This window comes from Drosophila suzukii, chromosome 2R (genome assembly GCF_043229965.1).
Source record: "Drosophila suzukii chromosome 2R, CBGP_Dsuzu_IsoJpt1.0, whole genome shotgun sequence".
NCBI lineage: Eukaryota > Metazoa > Arthropoda > Insecta > Diptera > Drosophilidae > Drosophila > Drosophila suzukii.
Window position 1 is genome coordinate 10,113,588 of NC_092081.1, and position 18,841 is coordinate 10,132,428.

Genomic DNA, 18,841 nt, shown 5'->3' on the forward strand with positions numbered 1-18,841 from the left:
GAAAAACATCACTGAATTAAAGTCCTCAAGAAAACCATAAAAATGTCTGTTTATTCTTAGATTCTTAAAATTCTTGTAACCTTTGATTATTCTGACTATCCATTGTAATATCAAAATTCCGAAAAAAAAATGTTACAACATTAGTTTAAAAATTCTAAAGTGGGTCAGATGGCGGTGCAGTTGGCCCACAGGGGGCGAAGTCTCCTCTCTGAACTGGCGAAGTGTGCCACGCCCACAGCCGCCCGGTTTCTGCATCGACACCCCACCGAGATGACCCTGCTCGAAATGCTGGGCTCCACCAATCTGCGCAGGAGTACGCCCGAGGACTACCGCATCCTGCGCGAGATCGTCAAGTCCTTTGAGCGCTATTCCGGAGTGGGCAACGATATCCAGTTGACCCTGCCGGAGCGCTCCGCCAATGAGCTGATCATGATCGAAAAGAAGAGGGAGTACGAGAAGGGCATCATGGATCCCTCCAAGTTCGCGCCGGGTCACCACATCTTTCAGGTGCTGCACACGGTCAAGCAGTCGCCGCTCTTCCAGGTCCTTCGGAAAATGCCCAAGGGAGCCGCACTCAAGACGCACGACACCTCCATGTGCAGTTCGCGGGCGGTGATCGAGATGACCTACAGGGAGAACCTGTGGGTCTGCACCACCCACAAGGGCTGCCGGGTGGTGGAGTTCCGTTTCGCCAAGGAAAAGCCCAAGGACTTGCGGCACGAGGATGGCGAGTGGCAGCCAATGGAGAAGCTTCGCGAGCTGCGGGGAGAGGAAAACCTTAGAAAGTACCTCCGGGTCCGCCTCAGCATGTATCCCCTGGCCAGCTTCACGACCAATGCCCTCGCTTGGCGCCACATGATGGGCATCTTCAACCTACTGGACGGCCTGCTACAGTACGCCCCCCTGTGGGGCGACTACTACTACAACGCCCTCAAGGAGTTCTATGCCGACGGAGTGCAGTATCTGGAGGTGAGATCCGTGCTCCCGGAACTCTACTGTCTGGATGGCAGCCGATTGCCCAAGCGTGAAACTGTGCAAATCTACATGGACTCTCTGAAGCGATTCAAACAGGAGCACCCGGGATTCATCGATTCCAAGCTGATATATGCCCCCATTCGACATGTCCAGCCGGAAGTGGTGGGACAATATGTCAAGGAGTGCACCGAGCTGAATGTGAGTTTTTATCTTTAAGTATTTATTCCTTAAGTATTTATTCGACTGCCAGACAAATACCTAGTTAAGATAGATAATTACAACCAATGAACTCCATTTTAATAGCAATTATAATTTACTTGTATGGTTTTCCGACAGCTTAGATTAAAGTGCATTATTGTGGCTATTATTCTGCTCATATGAGCACGCAGCACTTAACCGATCCGAACAAAGACATATATTACAAGGCAAGATGCCTGTTTCGGTTCAGATAACAAATGGCCCTAAATAGTAGACAGCAATTTGGTCACTAATAGTAAATTAACGCGTGGGTAACCTTACTTAAGCCCAGAACAAAGTGAAATTAATTTCGTGGAAGTGTGCGCTTTGGCTATGATAGCATTTCAGTTGTATCAAATATTAGGCAGAGCTACTTCTTACCATTAAATTATAAAAGATATAATTTTCAATTTAAGTAAAATGCAAGACATAAGACAGAAGATTTTAAAAACGATTTATTATCCACAAACCTAAAGCCATAAACATTTGGTATTTTCAAACATTTTTCTTTAAATGATAAAAGGACATCTTTGTGATGAATTTGTTTTTTTTTGCACTCATTACATCACAGCACTGACTTTTAACCCAAAAAAATCCAATTCCAGAAAGAGTTTCCCAACTTCGTGGTTGGCTTCGACTTGGTGGGTCAGGAGGACAAGGGCCATCCGTTGAGCAAGTTCGCCGAGGAGCTCCTCAAGCTGCCCGAGCACATCAACTTCTACTTCCACGCCGGCCAGACCAACTGGTACGGGTCGCACGTGGACCAGAATCTGCTGGACGCCATCGTCCTGGGCACCAAGAGGATAAGTCACGGCTACACGATCACCAAGCACCCGATCCTGATGCGGCTGGCCAAGTACCTGAACATCGCCCTGGAAGTGTGCCCGGTGTCCAACCAGGTGCTCCAACTGGGCTCCGACTACCGCAGCCATCCGGCAGCCACCCTGATCGCCGAGAATGTGCCCATGGTAGTTTCCTCCGGCAATCCGGGCTTCTGGCGAGCGGCTCCTCTGTCGCACGACTTCTACATGGCCTTCCTGGGTATCGCACCCATGACCGCCGATCTGAAGTTCCTCAAGAGGACCGCCAAGAACTCCATACGATACAGCTCCCTGAAGGACGAGGGCAAGGCAGAGGCCATGGAGAAGTGGAAGAAGGAGTGGGACAAGTGGGTTGCAAAGATTGTGGCAGAGAAGGATCAGGCTTTAGAGGATAAGAAGTAGTTTCATAAAGTATAGTATTAAAACAATAACAAAATTCCTTTTTAAAGATGGTAGTTCTGACAAATATTTAAGCTAACATTATGTATTTAAATTTATTAGACCACATTATAGTATGTATATAAACAAAAAATAAATGTTTTAGAAATGAATAAACCCCTCTGAAGTCGAGTTTATTTTCCAAGAAATCAATGTGAGCTATTAGAAACATTAATATTAGACATATGTATAACCACTATAATAGCCTCATATGATTTCTTTTTTGTATTATTCTTTTTTGTATTATATTTTATTTATCCTGCATATTTCTCTGAATTAGCTTTAAATTCCAAACAATTACTGCATACCCTACTTATAAAAACAATATTTAAACCATGCCTTAAGATAAGTTTTGTAATTAGATACTCTCTACCTTTAAAGAAAAACTCTTAGTACATCTATTGAAATCGTACCTGAATTTGCGCAACATTGTTAGAGGGTCTCACAACTTTTCCACTCACGCACGGCCAAAAGCCCCAAAGTCAATGACCAATGGCAAGAAAAGGGTGGGAAATGGGAAATCTTGGGGATAAACCTTGAGCTGCACTTTCCGTCGCACCGCAAATTGTTTGAGTTTCCGCTTCTTGATTATTTCAGGCAAACCAATAAGTTTCTGGCCAACTTTTTATTGCATACTTCGCTGCGGGTGATCGGAGGAGGGCGGTGCAAAAAAGAGGGCGTGGCAGGCGAGGGGTCATGCAAATGTCACAGAAACTAACACTTCCGGTTCTTGGATGCGTGTGTATGTTTGTGCTGCTGGCACTAATTTCATTGACTTCCATTTTCCGCCCACACACATGAGAAAGTTGCCCCAGGGGCGGGGAAGTTGGAAAAGTCTTCGATACGATCAAGAAAATAAACTTTCTGCCCTGACTGCCATTGCTTATAATTAAAAACTTTATTATTTGTTTAACTTTGCCCGCAGCTGTTGCACATTTGACAGACAGAGCTGGGAAAGTGTACAGGAAAATGTGGGGGGAGAAAACTTGTTTCTCAGCCACACAAGAATTACCAGCAATTATCGAAAAAGTTTTGCTTCATTTATCGCCTGAAAGTCAGTCACAATTTTCTCCTCTTTTTTTTGAATGAAGCTCCCCCGAGACAAACTACCAATACGGTTGGACAGCCATGCTTCTCAAAACTTTTTAACGATGCCAAAACACATTTATGCCCGAGAGCTCCTGACGCCGTCTAATTTGCAAATTCATGAATATAAAGTGGCCTCAAAATGGCAAACAAATTAATCAAAAATGCAAATTTTCGTTTTTGCACACACACAGGCAGCGGCCATCATTATTCGCATTAAAAATATGCGTAAAAAGCAGAGATTTGCAACGAGCTGGGAACCTGTGCATCTGCCAGGTGTGAAGATCCTAACCCCAAGCTGAGGCGACTGCAACGGGGAAATGAAAAAATTTTAAAAACAACAAATGCATATTACAAGTTTAATGGAAACTATAATCGGCACCCTGCCATAAACATTTTACGAATATCTAGTTTCCAAATTCTTTTTGTGGAAATAAAATATAAACAAATGATATATCACAGAGAGGATCAATCAGATGTAACTAATGTTTTCTAAACAATTATAAAAATATTAAAAAAAGGTTTTATTTTTAGGTACTGCACTGATAAAAAAAGAACATTGTAAAGCCAAAGATTTTATATTAAATTAATATATTTTTCATCCACACGGGTATTATTAATTTTACCCGTTATTATAAAAATGGATTTATTAAAGATTTTAAACTTTGATTTGACATAAAATGCTTAAATTGTTAATAGATATAATGATAGTATCATCGTATCTAATGTGTTCTACTCTGTTTCAATTATTTTTAATAAACAGTTAAATTCAATGGTTACGTCTTATTCTAAAATCAAAAAAGTTATCCGAAATTTCGCAGACAATATGCCGGTATTTATTTTTAGGTGCCATTTATTTTTTTGCAGTGTGTTTTCTTTTTACTTTTTATTGGCTCCATGACTTGAAAGTAAAACTTTATGTTGCCCACAATCTCGGTGTTGGTAGAATTGGAGTCCGAGAATGTAAAACGGAATTGGAAGAAACCAAGTGGAAACGGTGGGAGTAGACCAGTTTCCAGATATGCATTTTGTACACTTAACTGACCCTGAAATCAAAAAATAATAGTGATCACTGAAGGAAAAACATCTATGGAAGACATACCGAATAGGGACAGGTGTGGTTTATATTGGAATATCGTTTTAACAGCTTCCAAACCATGACGGCATAGGGTAAATAGCTCTTTTTTGCGATCACGTCGCAAAGGCCAAAGCTAACGTCAACTAGGAATGGCTGGAACTGGTTGCTATAGTCCTTTTTTAGGATCTGTGCTCGAATCTGGAAAAAAGCTGGTTTATACGATTTCATAAATACATTTAGCAGCAACTTACATGTGGACTTATCATAGTCACAGTCAAATAAGAGTCCAAGTTTGCCACCGCCATATTCCAATTGATCGCCTTCAAACGGCAGGAAATATTTGTCACTCGCGCCGGATTTCCCTCACACTCGACTTTAATTAGCTTGTAAACTATCTGGGCCTTCAACTAGCCAAAAAAAATTGATCTTTTATTTATACCGACTTGAAATTAATTTATGAGGCTTACCATTTGCCCCAAGAGGCAGCTGCCGAGAACCACCTGCCACGCAAATATCATGGGAACAACTGCAATCGAGTTTTCAGTAGTTTAAGATTATGTATCGTTAAATCGATGCTTGATCTGTTTATAATTGTTAAAAATCATTTTCATTACTCGGGTGAATACGTTTTTCAAATGAGCCTATCAGTACTAATAGCTTTTAAACCTACACTGATAAACAACGGAATAGTAAACAAAAATCTGAATATTGAATAAAAAATTTGGTCATATTTGAATCAATACAAAAACATTTCAAATTGGATAATTTAATATATTTTAATAGAATCGTTATAGACCAGTGCCTTGACTATTATATACCCGTTACTCATCTAACTTATTTAACTCATTAACTTATAATCCGATTTAATTAACTCTTGATACGTCAATAGGTATTGACAAATAAATAAAATGAACCTCACTCTGAAAAACCATTTAAAAACGGGTGCGCCTCAAACATTTGCGATTCGTCGCAAAAGATTTTAATTTCCCAAACTGGTGCCACTACCGATAAAGTCTTTAATTGCTCACAGCTTTCTAATAATTGGTCCAGTAGAAGAATTTTTGGATGGATATTAATAATCAATTAAAGGTTCCTTTACTTTACGATTAATGGGTATTAAAACTAGTTTTATATACAAAATAAACTTAATATCTTTAAGTTAACTAATTAACTTTTTATAGTAAGTCAAAAATTATGATATTAAAGAAATTTAAAAATGTATGATTGCTTCGCATATTGAGCCTTTTACACGAGAGTGGTATTTAAAAATGTCGCATTGCCGTCTTCCGTTTCCATTGAGGCAGATACACACACGAGTTTACCGATTCCTACATAGAGATAAAACATGATTTGCCATAAATCCACAAATCCTTCCTCCCAACCAATTTCTACCCAATTTCCCTGGCACTCTTTCTCTCTTCCTGTTGCATTTTGATGTCTTGCTTTGGCATCCAAAGTCCAAAATCATCATCATGATGAGGACTGGTATGGGGATTGGCACAAGGATGGTGATGAGGATGGGATGATGACCATGGAGGCATAAAGCGCAGTTAGTTTGCATACAAATGGCATTTGGAAATGTGCAAAAGGATTGCGCAAAAATCAACGCGACATGCCAAGCAGGACAAATAATGTGCATAAATTTATCCACAGATGGGTGGACCAGAGCAGCAGCCAAAGATTGGACAGATACCGGGTGGCAGAGGCAATAATAAAAAAGCAAACAAGTGCCGGTCAATATGTTGCACTGGTCATGAGGATGGGTTTTTGCGGATGATGCTCCTGATGATGATTAGATTACTGCATGTGAAAGTGGAGAAGGGCGCCATTTTATGGTAGATTTTGGATGGTCGGCAAGGAGGCAGCCACATATTATCGCTTATATCCTGGACATTAGCATTGCCAAAGGACGGGGGGCATCGGTTGATGAGGTTTCCATTTCTGTCGTGTGGACCAACTGATTGGCAACGTCGCTTACACTTTTCTTGTTTGTCCAAAACAACACCCATCTCCTCAGCATTTCTGAATTGATCAAAGTATCAAGTATGCAGACAGACTGGAATGTTTCGTTATACGGATGTCGGTGAACAGGGAACGAAAGAGGGCGATTTCCATACCTTTCTGACCCTATATGTTGTCTATATTCGTGTTTTATGCTAATACATAGATCGTTGTGGTATGCATTAAAGGTGTTGGAATCCTTTGAGGGAATAAACAGGGATACATATCATTGAATCGGGTTTGAATTCTGCCAAATATAACTGGGTTGGGATAGAAATGAAATTTTCAATTAAATAGCATTGCAGAAATGGTTGTTCGGTTGGCGGTTGTATGATTCACTTTTCCATGTTGATTGTTGTTTCATAAAATAGTTCCAACGATAAATTGGTTTCTCACAACTCTCCCTTTTTTTTATTAAAGATTTTTGATTTAATATTACAACTCATATAAAAAACGAACAATTTTTAATATTTTGTCAAGTAAGAAAGTCTTTAAAAATGCTTTAATTCAGCAATTCATTGACAGCACACACATATATGTAATCCGGATATCAATTTAACAATTAATACAAATCGTTTTTACTCACAGACGACACAGTTTCCATGGCAGCCAGACGTGTGTGTGTGTGGGCGTAAATAGTTTATTGTTTAAAGGGATCAACACGACCACAAGTGCAAATTCACACGGACACAGGCAAGCAGCATAATTGCATTATATTTCAGCATTTCCCAGCAATTTGCCTTTTGGCTGCCATTGTCTGCTCCTGCTGAATAGCGCCATCTGTTGACCGGGCTAATGAACACTCCTGTAGGTTGAAGAACCCAAACCATACATATCCTTATTCCAATTCAGCTAGCCAACTGCCCAGCAAATTTGCAAATCATCAAATATAATTTCTAAACAAATTACAAACGAGCAGCCGCAGCCCGAAAGTGGGAAATGCAATATCCCCAACAAATTGCACACACATTTGCATTTAACGCACTTTTAGCCCATGTTCGAGTGTGTTTTGTACATATATCTATACCGAGAACATTTACAAATTATGCTATAAATGTGTCCTCGCACAGAACACAAACACAAACAAATACAGGGACCAAGATGATTTGCCGCTGGCATCAATTTCACAGAAGGGTTTTTGGGCTGGGCATTTGTGTTGTGTTTACCATTTGGCAATGCAGTTGCATTCCGTTTACTGAGGCCCGTTTTCCCGCCTGCTCCTGATTCTAATTCTGATTCCGATTCCGATTCGGATACGGATCCTGCTCTCCCGATTCTGACTAAATCATATGCAAATGCATGCGTATGACATTTGGGCTAGAAATTTTATTGTCCGCTCCGGTTGCTAAATTATTTAGAGCCTGATTCCTGTTGCCATGACGATCCAATTCGGGAGAGAGTGCATTAAGAAAAAAAGGGTCTAGGATAGTTAAATAGAAATCATTCTCAGAAATTCAAGGTAAGACCATTTTGAACTGAAGTGGAAAAGTTTTTGTATTACGTATCACCAGGACTAGTTACAATAGTCCTTACATATTAAAATTATTATTAAAAAGATTATTAGCTAACCGCCCTTTAATAATAACTTTAGTATATAGATTATTATATAATCTGATATAATATATATTATACATTATTATATTATTATATATTATATATTATTTTATTATATATATTATTATGTATTATATTATTTGTAATAATAATAATTTTTAACAATAATTTTAATATATAGGGACGATAGTGCTTTCGACGTCCAACATTTCTAATATGAAATAGGTTTGTTAACGCATTTTAAAAGGTAACCAGTTAATGAGAAAACTAGTTAATGAGAAAAAAAACAAATCAAAATAAGCAAAGTCAACCAAGTTAAAATATTACCTAAGATTCATAGCTGTTTTAGAAATACAATAAAACTCTACAAAATCAAAATTTGTAACCCTTAAAAACAATTTTAAAAAATCAAAAACAATTATTATGTGTATTTACTTAAATATTGCTAAGCAAGGCTCGTTACCCAAATGATTATTGGGCTCAATTATTTTTCTCAGTGCTAAAACGACAACGGGTCATGCATTTTGAGCTCTGCCCACCACCACAGACAACCGCATAATTTATGCAAAATGCGTGTGCCAGTGCGTGTGTGTGCGTGGGCGTAACTTTGTGTGTATGTGAGTGCCACAAATTTTAGTTGCTTTTTGGCATTGAAATCGAGCCAAGCTTTTTGGGCCTGTCTTTCAATTTGACATAAAACCTTTGCCGGATCCTTTTCGTCTCACGGATGACACTTTATGCAAAGTGCCCATCGCTCCCTTTTTCCAGGTCCCTTTTATTTTTTTTGGTCTCCCTTTTGGGCGTATTTCACGCCCTTTTGCCGCCACACATCAAAATAAACATAAGAAAGTTTATTTTCACGTATACGTGCATATATTGCCCTTGAAGAATGTCTCCCGCAAATGAGCCACGCAAATTTTCTTTTCCTTTTTTGCAGCTCTTTTATGTGCAGCCAAGCGTGTGTAAAAAAAGCACACAAAAGTTCATTAAATTTCGAATCCTTTTCTCATATTTGACGTGGCAACAAAGGAAAGAAAAATTTCAGAAAAATATATATTACATGCATTTTCAAAGGATCAAAGACTAACCATAAAAAAGAATTCCAATTTAGGTAAAATATTTTATTAAATTTTATGCAGTGTTTTTTATTTTCTTCAAAATGCATACATTTATATTTAAAAATGATATAGATCAAAGGAATTACTTATTATATTATATTGATTTTTAAATATTTCCAAAATTTGAAATGTTACTCTTACTTTAACCCTTAGAAAAAATATTATCAGAATTATTGGATTAGATTGAATTATTGTTATTATTAGAAACATATCTGTTTAACTTGACTACAATATTATTAAAGTACGCTTCACAGCTTTAAAGTGTCTCCTTGGAGGGCAGGATCGTTAGGGAACAACTGACGTGGAAAACCGGAACGTAAATTGCAAGAACACCGCAACTCAGCTCGTTGAGCAGATAAGCAAACAGATTTATGACTACATTTAGGGGTAAGCATTCGCAGTAAGCATTTTCCCCTCAACTTTTGACTCTGGAGGCCTTTAAAAATGCAGAAGACAACACTCAATTCGTAGCCCGTCATTCGTAATTAAAACGAACCACTCACGTACTTTTGGCAACCAGACAAACAGAGCCAACGACTGTCAAAAGTCGCCTACGACTGTCCGTCCCGCTGTCCGTCCGTTTGTCCGTCCGTTTGTCCGTCCGAATCCTCAAATTGACAGCCAGCCGGACGGTGGAGGGAGCGGGAGAGGGATATACGTATGTATATGGGGCGAAAGAGATGGGCAGGCCGGACATGGACACACAATAATTTAGTACGTAATAGACACGACCCTGCCGAACGGGAGTACGGAGTACGGAGTCCGGAGTCCAAAACCGGGAGCCGGACCATCAGACAAGTGCTAGACAGCTCCGGTTGCAGCCCTGGACTTGTTCATTAACACAAAACATAAGCCGCCAGACAGACATGTGAATGATGAAGCACGAACGGGTCGGCTAAATGGAGTGGGTGACGGCCAGATGGACAGGGATACTCCTACAATGCGTCCATATATCATAAATAGTCGAATTGGGAATGGAAAAACTGGTAGAGAACCTTAACATTTTTGTTTATTTTATTCCCACTTTTGTAATCAAAATATAATTATACTCGCATTAAATAATAAATATACCTAATAGATTATGTGTCCGAACATACAAATAAATTAAAAAAAAAAATTCCAACTAGGAATGGAAATAAACCTAGACAGAACTATATTAATTATTTTGATTATATTCTATTTATGGTAATACACATATAATTTATAGTTGTATTAAAAAAACAGTTAGTAAAGAAAAATCATAGAAAGTTAAGATCATATATTAAAACATATTACAAAAATTAAAAAAAAAAGCCTGCCTTTACTAAACCACTTTCTGTATTCAACTTATTTAAAATTAAAAAATATTAATCAAATTAGGGATCTCATCTTTTTCGCATCTCACCCATATACCTTTTTCAACTCGCATCTCTAGCTGCCCACATATCATGCAACTGAACAAAAAATGGGGTTCCGTGTTTCAGGCCTTCAGACCATAGTTCAAGTGCCATTAAATCGAGTCTTGCCACTCGGGCATCTGCCAATGTGGAGAAAGGATGGTAATGGGAACAGAAATGGGAATGGAAATGGCCCTAGAAATGGGGTGAAGTGGAAGTTTGTGCAACAAATTAGTAGCAAAGTTGGCTCAGGACCCTGACTACCCCTACTCCCACTCCCACTCCATTCTTGACTCGCACTGGGCAAATATCCGACTGCGGAAATTGCAATGAGACACGTGATCATGGAGACTCCACTACATCCGCCGGCCAGACAAATAAATCTTCATTTTGACTTGAACTTTTGCTGCGGTCCGTCGGCCAAAACGAGAAGTTGGTAGCAAATTAACAGCTGTTGCGTAGCTGTGGTCCAGAGCTCCCTAGCATCCGAGCTCCTGAGTTCCTGCCTTCCTGCGGCTTCTCAGGTGATTTACGGCCAAGTTGAGACTCGGCCAACGGCGTCTGCATATTAATATGTGACTTGGCATTTTACTTTCTACGCCATGGAACTTGCAATCAAATCCAACGCCTGTACTTTCCCCCAGACGCATTCTGGTTCCTTTTCCCCGGACTTTGCTCCTTGGCTCGCAGCACGTTTTATTGTTGTGCCGGCCAATTTGTGACGAGTGAGTGCATATAATAAAGCAAATTATATTTCAGATTCAAATGCTATGCAGTCGAGCGGAAGGCGTCTCAAGAGCCTGGCTAGGAGCACGGAATACGTATACGCCACGTTGTCTACTTGTCTAGTTGGCCCAACGTGACCGTGGCCTTTGAGACTGCTGGTTGCGGAAAGTATGTTACAATTATTTTCATCAAAAAACATCAAGCGAATTCCTCGTTGCACACCTCACAAAAAGGTGGATTGCGTTATGGGTTTAAAATTTAGTCATTATCTTAGTTAAGATTTTTTAAAAATTATTCAACTTATTGTTGACTGAAAAATGCACGGAAAATATTGGACACATTACATTTTATTCGGTTGGGATTTTCCATATAAAAAATCTATTTTTTTTTATAGCCCAGTATCTTAAATTGGTTTAAGTGTTTACTTAAAAATTACTATTAAATTTATATTAATGAATATGTTTTAACTATATTAATTACATTTATTTTTTATGTAGTTATGTATTAAAAATATTTTAATTAGATATAATGATTTTTTCTTATTATCCAGTAAAGATTAATAATATAAATAGAACTTTCTATAAAAAGTAAGTTTAGTTGCTAGAAAATAAAGTATAACTGAAACGGAAAACGGAAACGGAAAAGTTAGTGCTGCAAACTTTTATAATACCACATAATAGCATTTTTTCCCCTTTTTAAATCCCCTAATCCCCCGTGGGTCTGCGTATAAAAAAGAATTGTTGCCTAATGGCTATTTAAACCGTTTGGTTTAATCGAATTGTATTTGAATCAAGAACAATAATTTTATTTAAATGAAAATCAAATATTCTTTTCAATGACAGAAAACGAGAAATATTCTTGCGTAATACTTTAATTAAATCCTATTAGTTTAATTGGTCGCCTGGACATCATTTGTGTGACGTTTGCCATTGCTGCTGTTGTTTTTCTACGTTATGTACTACAACATGAAATTCAAAAAGGAGAACAAAAACGGAGTGCACTTGAAATTGTTGATGGGCGAAGTGAGTCGACTTGTGTGTACGTCAGAGTATCCTGTATCCAGGACTTTCCTGCCCAACGGTTGCATCCGCATGCTTAAAGTTTTGTTTCGGGCTTTTAAGGTTTTTTTTCACATTTTTTTTTTTTTGGTGTGTCAACTTTTTCCTTTGTTTTGCATTTTAGTTGTCCCTGGTAGCCCCCCAAAATCGGGAAAAGCATTTCGAAAATGCGGAGAAATGAAAACTTCTGGCCCCGGTCTGCAATGCTGACCGATGTCGACATCGTTGTTGGCCAGCCGCATGGCATAAAGAGCGACAGTCCGCAGGACATTTTATATTTAATTTACAGTGTGACCGCACTTGGTCTCTGTCCGTACGTCCGTCTGTCCGTCCGTTTGTCCGTCCGTTCATCTGTCCGTTCTTCCTCTTCTCTGACCTTATATGTATAATGCCATCCGTTCGCTGTGCGAGTGCATTTAATAAAGTGCAATGGGGCCATGGAAATGCAGGGTAAAAGTGTCCATCCTTTCGGTGATTTTCACTCTCTGGACTTTCCCGCATCAACGTATCTGTTTGTTCGGTTGGCACACGGTCAGAAATTAATTTCTAATTCCCATTATGGTGGTCCAGTTGCCCGAAATCTACTAAATACGCTATCCATTAAGTAAACACATACATTTTTAAACGAGAATTGCATTAAATAAAGTTTCAAATAGGCTTTCGGCCGTCCAAAGTGGGGATTAGCGAGTGGGCGGTGGACAGGGGTTAGCGGATTGGGGGGCGTGGCACAATCACACAGTGGCCAAGAGTTGCCACAACAACAACCGAAATAAACCCAACAAATTCGAATGGGAATTAAAACGAAAAACTTGGGGGGATGACACAAGGTCCTGTCAATACTCTTTTAAGGATTTTCGTTTTTATATCATAAATTATTATTGTTAAAGGTAATAACTTTAAAAAGCTTTAAATATATAAGCCTTGAATTTAAAATGACCCAAATTTTTTATCAAAAAGCTTATATATCAAGCCGAGAATTTATCTTATATCTGTTACACAGTGTGTAGGGCATTTAATCGGTCATGTTATAATATTCGTGCAGTACAAAATTCCTTTCTCAATTATTTTTGCCCTGTATCCACTCGACAATTTTTTTTAGAGTTCCTGAACTTGTGGGGATTTTTGCAAAGGGAGAGGGTCCACTCTGAATTGATGCCGAGGATTGGATGGGCTGAAGCCGGCCATGTCTATGGGCCATTCAGTGTGCAGTGGTCCACACTTTTATTGCTTTAATTGCGCACCGAAGCGCAACAAGAATCGACGCACAACCCCTCACATCTAGGACACACATGTTGCTAATGAAGTTTTCTAACAACATTTCAACTCATGTCAGATCATAATCTGTTAATCTGTGAGGCCCGACCCACGGCTCAGGATTGCTGAAATGGCATAAAAATAAACTGGAACATGTCGAAGCTGGCGACAAGTGTACGAAGCCCATCAATCCGCCTGCCTTGGACACTTTCCACTTTCAGGAAGGGGGAAAAAGTTAATGAAAATGGATTTTTAGTTTGTCATCCAAGGGCGGTAGGCAGTTGTGGGCTGATTTTCAAAGGGTATGCTGAGATGCAGATGATTCTAGGGATTGTAAAAGGGGTAATTAAGAAGGTAAATGTACATAGGTATTTTTGTGGTTTATCAACATGATTTGTAGGCCCTTCAATTTGAAACTAATTTGTTTATAGCTCGAAAAGTATTTCAGATGGGTGGCAGCCTGAAAAGCTATTTATCTTTTTAAACATAGAAGTACAGGATAAATATTCTAGAGTGTCTTTAAAATAAATATGCTATTATATTCATTCATTCCATTCTTCTTTCCATTTCTATATTAGAATTTACTAATTTGATCGATTGCTTAAGCCGCCATCGAAACTCAGCGCATTAATAATATCCTTTGGCAAACACAAACACAAATAAAGACTGGCAAATACCAGCACTAGCAAACACACACATACATCTACAATTTGAGCAACATGTCAAAGCAAACAAACAACAAGGATGCCACTGTCAATGGGAAAACTACTACGAAGGGGTGGGAAAATTAGGGGGAGGTGCGCCTATCGCATTTGTATTTGTTATGCTTACGCCTCGATTGTCCTGAAAAATCAACAAGCCCGTCGATGGCCACTGACGTCTAAGCGCCGAATGGGTGTGTATTTTAATTAAACCTGTTTTTCGATGGCTCTTATCAGATGCAGACAGGACGTGTACCCCAACGCACCCACCGTCCCACTAACAGGTGTTAAAAATAAAACTAGACAACGCTAACGGGGAAGAGAAGCACTTAAAAAAATTAAAATCCATATGTGTTGCATAGGGCTGGGTCTTAGAAATCTATCTTGTAACCGAGTGTGAACCAAAAGTCAATCAGTTGGAATTTGGCTTAATAGGCTTTCTTGATTGAATGGGGCTTTATATGATTGTAAATATAACTATTTTTAAGTACACAACAGAAACACAATTCTATTGTCAGGGCTTAAACAAATATTCTTAAAATCCTTATAAGGGTTTTGGAAGGTCTAAAATACTATTTATGTTTATACCCGTTACTCGTAGAGTAAAAGGATATACTAGATTCGTCGGAAAGTATGTAACAGGCAGAAGGAAGCGTTTCCGACCCCATAAAGTATATATATTCTTGATCAGGATCACTAGCCGAGTCGATCTAGCCATGTCCGTCTGTCCGTCTGTCCGTCTGTCCGTCTGTCCGTCTGTCCGTCTGTCCGTCTGTCCGTCTGTCCGTCTGTCCGTATGAACGCTGAGATCTCGGAAACTATGAGAGTTACAATACTGGGATTAGGCACGCAGATTCCTGAGATTCCTGCGCAGCGCAAGTTTGTTTCAGTAGAGTGCCACGCCCACTCTAACGCCCACAAACCGCCCAAAACTGTGGCTCCTACAGTTTTGATGCTAGAATAAAAATTTTAACTGAAATGTAATGTTCTCATCAATACCTATCGATTGACCTAAAAAAAAGTTTGCCACGCCCACTTTAACGCCCACAAACCGCGAAAACCTGTGACGCCCACAATTTTTATGCTAGATAAAAAATTTTAACTGAAATGTATTCGTCTCGTCATTACCTATCGATTGACTCAAAAAAAAGTTTGCCCCGCCCACTTTAACGCCCACAAACCGCAAAAACCTGTGACGCCCACAATTTTCATGCTAGATAAAAAATTGTAACTGAAATGTATTGGTCTCGTCGATACCTATCGATTGATCCAAAAAAAAATTTGCCACGCCCACTCTAACGCCCATAACGCTTAAATCTGTATACCGCCGGTAGGTGGCGCATTTTAATCTCGCTTTGCTGCTTGCATATCTCCATTTAGCTGAGTAACGGGTATCTGATAGTCGAGGTACTCGACTATAGCGTTCTTCCTTGTTTTATTCTTTAAAGTTACGTACTAAATGTTGACAAAACAACATACGCTTTTATTTGGCTATATAAATATTACTTATAGAATTCAGAAGTATCTACTTTAAATTCCCATTTTAAACGTTTATTTGAAATTCCAAATTGTATTTTGAAAGTGCAGTAGATTTATATCCGCCTGTTTTTATCATTAAATCAAGCATTAATAAATTCGTTTCGCGTGTGAAAAATAAAATCATACAGGTATTGATTGTTCAGTATTCTAGAGACTTCGCATTCTAAAATATGGTACCCTCCTTTTTAAAAAGAGCAAATCATAGAATGTTACTTTAAATTTTTCTGTGTGCATCTAACAGCCATCCAAGCTAGAAGCCAACATGTTTTACTGTTAATGGACTTTCGATATATGCAGGAAGTTATGGCAGGTTGATTTACGTCCATGCCTTCTACCTTCGGCAGACGACCGACCACCAGGTAAAGTCGTTTAATTATTGAACAAGAAAGGGCAGCCAAATGCTTGTCTGGCAATCAAATTTGAAATTGTCTGGCATAAAAAGTGTAAGCTGATTTCCATTGGCATTTGGCCATTGCTATTACTTACTAACATCAAATAAAACTCGAGTTTACTGCTCGGCACATAAAGTTCTCCAATTGAGGGAGAGTCGGGAAAACACAGAAATCAAAGTAAGCACCTAAGCAGCTTATGCAAAAGACAATCGAAACCCACCCCCGACTTCAATCTACAAATATCTTTTCGCATTTTATTCTTATTTTACAACGCCAATAGGCAAAAAGTGTTAAACAAAATTTGCGTCTGGCGTTTATTGAGTGGAACGAACGCCTCAGTTCGAGCTGAATGGAAAATGTAAAAATCTAACCAGGCAGTCGGAGAGTAAAAGCAAAAGTTTAAATTACTTTCTAGTAAAACTTTGATCCGGGACAAAAAAATAGGCTAAAAGAAGAATGCAAGCGAGATTAATGCTTAAAGCGAAAGGGTAGAACGCTGAATTGTTAAATAACTAATGCATGGCCAATGAACTTGCCGAACAAAAGTTTTCGCTATTTATCTTTATACTCTTTTGGGCTGCTTTGGTTTTTTTCTAGTTATTTTATGTTAAATGTACAAACTAAGTTCTTAAAAACTTTTTTTCAACCCTCATTCAATGAAAGTGAAAATCTTCAGCGCTTCGGTAAAAAAAAACTTTTTTTTAAATATTGTTGAAAGTATAGGAGTATTTGAAACCCTATATTCCCTCTTAGGAGTACAGTTTTTACAAAATATCATATTTGTTTAGATAGATGTGTGCCCGTCTATTTCTATTATTATGTCAGGCATTAATAAACACCTCTCGCGCCTTCTCAATGACTAATAACTATAGAGAATAGATCTTTCTTTCCCCAATAACTTCCAATTGAAGTAAACCTCCCATTGCACAGTACAAAACATAGCATGTTCAATATATCATAATTGTACAATTCATGTTTTATTCAAACTCTAGTCAAGACTAAAAACTAATTATATGCGTTTCAAATTAATTGTAAGTGGGTGCCCGATCGATAGACGCTGCCTCCAGAATGACCTTCATGATCTTGTCCTTGGCAAACTCGGAGGCGTCGGTGTTTAGCTGGCGTAGGCGGTCGGCCACAAAGTCCCCGAATATCTGGGAGCTGTCCTTCTGGGTGCGCAAGGCATTGGCCACCGCCTTGTTGACCATGTCCTCGTCCATGATGCTGATGGTGGACACCTCGCCCTCACCCTCAACCTCGTCCTCCAAGCGCTGCTCGCCGCCGCCCGTCAAGGAGCAACTGGAGAACATCACCTGCTCCGGCTCGTAAAGTGCCAGATTCTCGATGATCTGCTCGTAGTCGACGGACTGATCGGAGGCACTCAGCTTTTCCTTCTTCACGGTGGGCGTTTTGGGCTGGGCCTTCTGTTTGACTTTGTATGGAGTGGCATTGGAGCTGCTGGCGGACGACCTGTTCAACTGGCTGTCGTCCGAGGGTTTCTGGGCGAGTAGTAGTTCCGGATAAGAGCGGACTTGGCACAAACATGGATTTACTACTCACCAGATGGGGCTTGTACTCCAGGTGCTTCATGTGCTTCTTGGTGGCCGCATGGGCACGCAGATCGCTGATTTTTGTGTTAACGCAGCACTTGCAGAAGCGGCAGTGCGCCCGGTAGGAGTCGTCGGGGTCGCGGCGCAACCAGGCCCGGAACTCCTCCATTTGCAGCCACACGTCGCGAAGTTTCTGCTTGTAGATTTTCATATCGCACCCCAGTTAAACGACAGTAAACGCAATGAAAAACAATTAAAACGCAGGAACGCACGGCAACAATGTGAATGCAATAGTGATGACAATAACAATGCGAATAGCGACGCCTGCCGCCAGTGTTGCCAGTTTGCTGGCAGAAAAAAAGCTGTTTCTAGCGGGTACAGAAGAAAAGCTACGAGAAAGCTTTAAAAAAGCTGAAACGTCACTGTGCGCTTGTGCGCTCCTGGTCCAGCAAGTTATATTGTTGTAATGGGGTATAAAAATAAAAATTTATTTTCTTATAGATGGTGATCAAAGTATTAATATTTAAAAATGATATAAGGTATTCACTTATTCAAATGATCTGATAATAATCAATTATTAATGACATAATTCTAATCAAAAAAGTTTAAAAATAAAAAATATATTTTTTAGCTATACAAAAAAGAGATTACAAAAAAAGCTGATCTGGCAACACTGCCAGCTTGCCAGAATTTGATTGCGATGAATACTAACTATCGTATACGATGACGCACCGATCGTCAGCATGGCGGCTGATCATGACTTATCGATAACAGCTAAAAACCCGCGAAATAGTTTTCGTTTGAAATACTCAATTCTAATTGCTTGTCAACTTCACTATTTCCAGAAATAAAATGTAATTGAAAAAATGAATTAATAATGACTTGCAATTACTTTATATATGATTTAGAAGGATCAACCAATTTGTTATTCTTCTTA

At 39.1% G+C, this 18,841-nt stretch overlaps 3 protein-coding genes across 3 annotated transcripts; 1 reads left to right on the forward strand and 2 right to left on the reverse strand.

Annotated features, from left to right (window-relative positions):
* The first annotated feature begins 136 nt into the window (after positions 1-136).
* Positions 137-2,506, forward strand: Adgf-E (Adenosine deaminase-related growth factor E). The gene is made up of 2 exons (XM_017072556.3): positions 137-1,173; positions 1,818-2,506. The coding sequence occupies exons 1-2, from the start codon at positions 169-171 to the stop codon at positions 2,433-2,435; spliced, it is 1,623 nt and encodes a 540-aa protein (XP_016928045.3). The 5' UTR covers positions 137-168; the 3' UTR covers positions 2,436-2,506.
* Positions 2,507-4,255: 1,749 nt separating this feature from the next.
* LOC118876906 (uncharacterized) lies at positions 4,256-5,156 on the reverse strand. Its single transcript, XM_036813071.3, has 4 exons — positions 5,103-5,156; positions 4,887-5,042; positions 4,660-4,833; positions 4,256-4,603 (listed from the first exon to the last, which is right to left on the reverse strand). The coding sequence occupies exons 1-4, from the start codon at positions 5,151-5,153 to the stop codon at positions 4,400-4,402; spliced, it is 585 nt and encodes a 194-aa protein (XP_036668966.3). The 5' UTR covers positions 5,154-5,156; the 3' UTR covers positions 4,256-4,399.
* Positions 5,157-17,300: 12,144 nt separating this feature from the next.
* Positions 17,301-18,211, reverse strand: LOC108008632 (uncharacterized). Its single transcript, XM_017072513.4, has 2 exons — positions 17,915-18,211; positions 17,301-17,853 (listed from the first exon to the last, which is right to left on the reverse strand). The coding sequence occupies exons 1-2, from the start codon at positions 18,113-18,115 to the stop codon at positions 17,380-17,382; spliced, it is 675 nt and encodes a 224-aa protein (XP_016928002.1). The 5' UTR covers positions 18,116-18,211; the 3' UTR covers positions 17,301-17,379.
* Between the last annotated feature and the right edge of the window lie 630 nt (positions 18,212-18,841).

Coding starts and splice junctions, on each gene's coding strand:
- Adgf-E (XM_017072556.3), top strand. CDS start 169: ATGGCGGTGCAGTTGGCCCACAGGGGGCGAAGTCTCCTCTCTGAACTG. Junction 1,174..1,817: donor AGGAGTGCACCGAGCTGAAT/GTGAGTTTTTAT, acceptor ATCCAATTCCAG/AAAGAGTTTCCCAACTTCGT.
- LOC118876906 (XM_036813071.3), bottom strand. CDS start 5,153: ATGATATTTGCGTGGCAGGTGGTTCTCGGCAGCTGCCTCTTGGGGCAA. Junction 5,043..5,102: donor GCTGCCTCTTGGGGCAAATG/GTAAGCCTCATA, acceptor TTTTTTGGCTAG/TTGAAGGCCCAGATAGTTTA. Junction 4,604..4,659: donor ACCACACCTGTCCCTATTCG/GTATGTCTTCCA, acceptor TTTTGATTTCAG/GGTCAGTTAAGTGTACAAAA.
- LOC108008632 (XM_017072513.4), bottom strand. CDS start 18,115: ATGAAAATCTACAAGCAGAAACTTCGCGACGTGTGGCTGCAAATGGAG. Junction 17,854..17,914: donor TGGAGTACAAGCCCCATCTG/GTGAGTAGTAAA, acceptor CTACTCGCCCAG/AAACCCTCGGACGACAGCCA.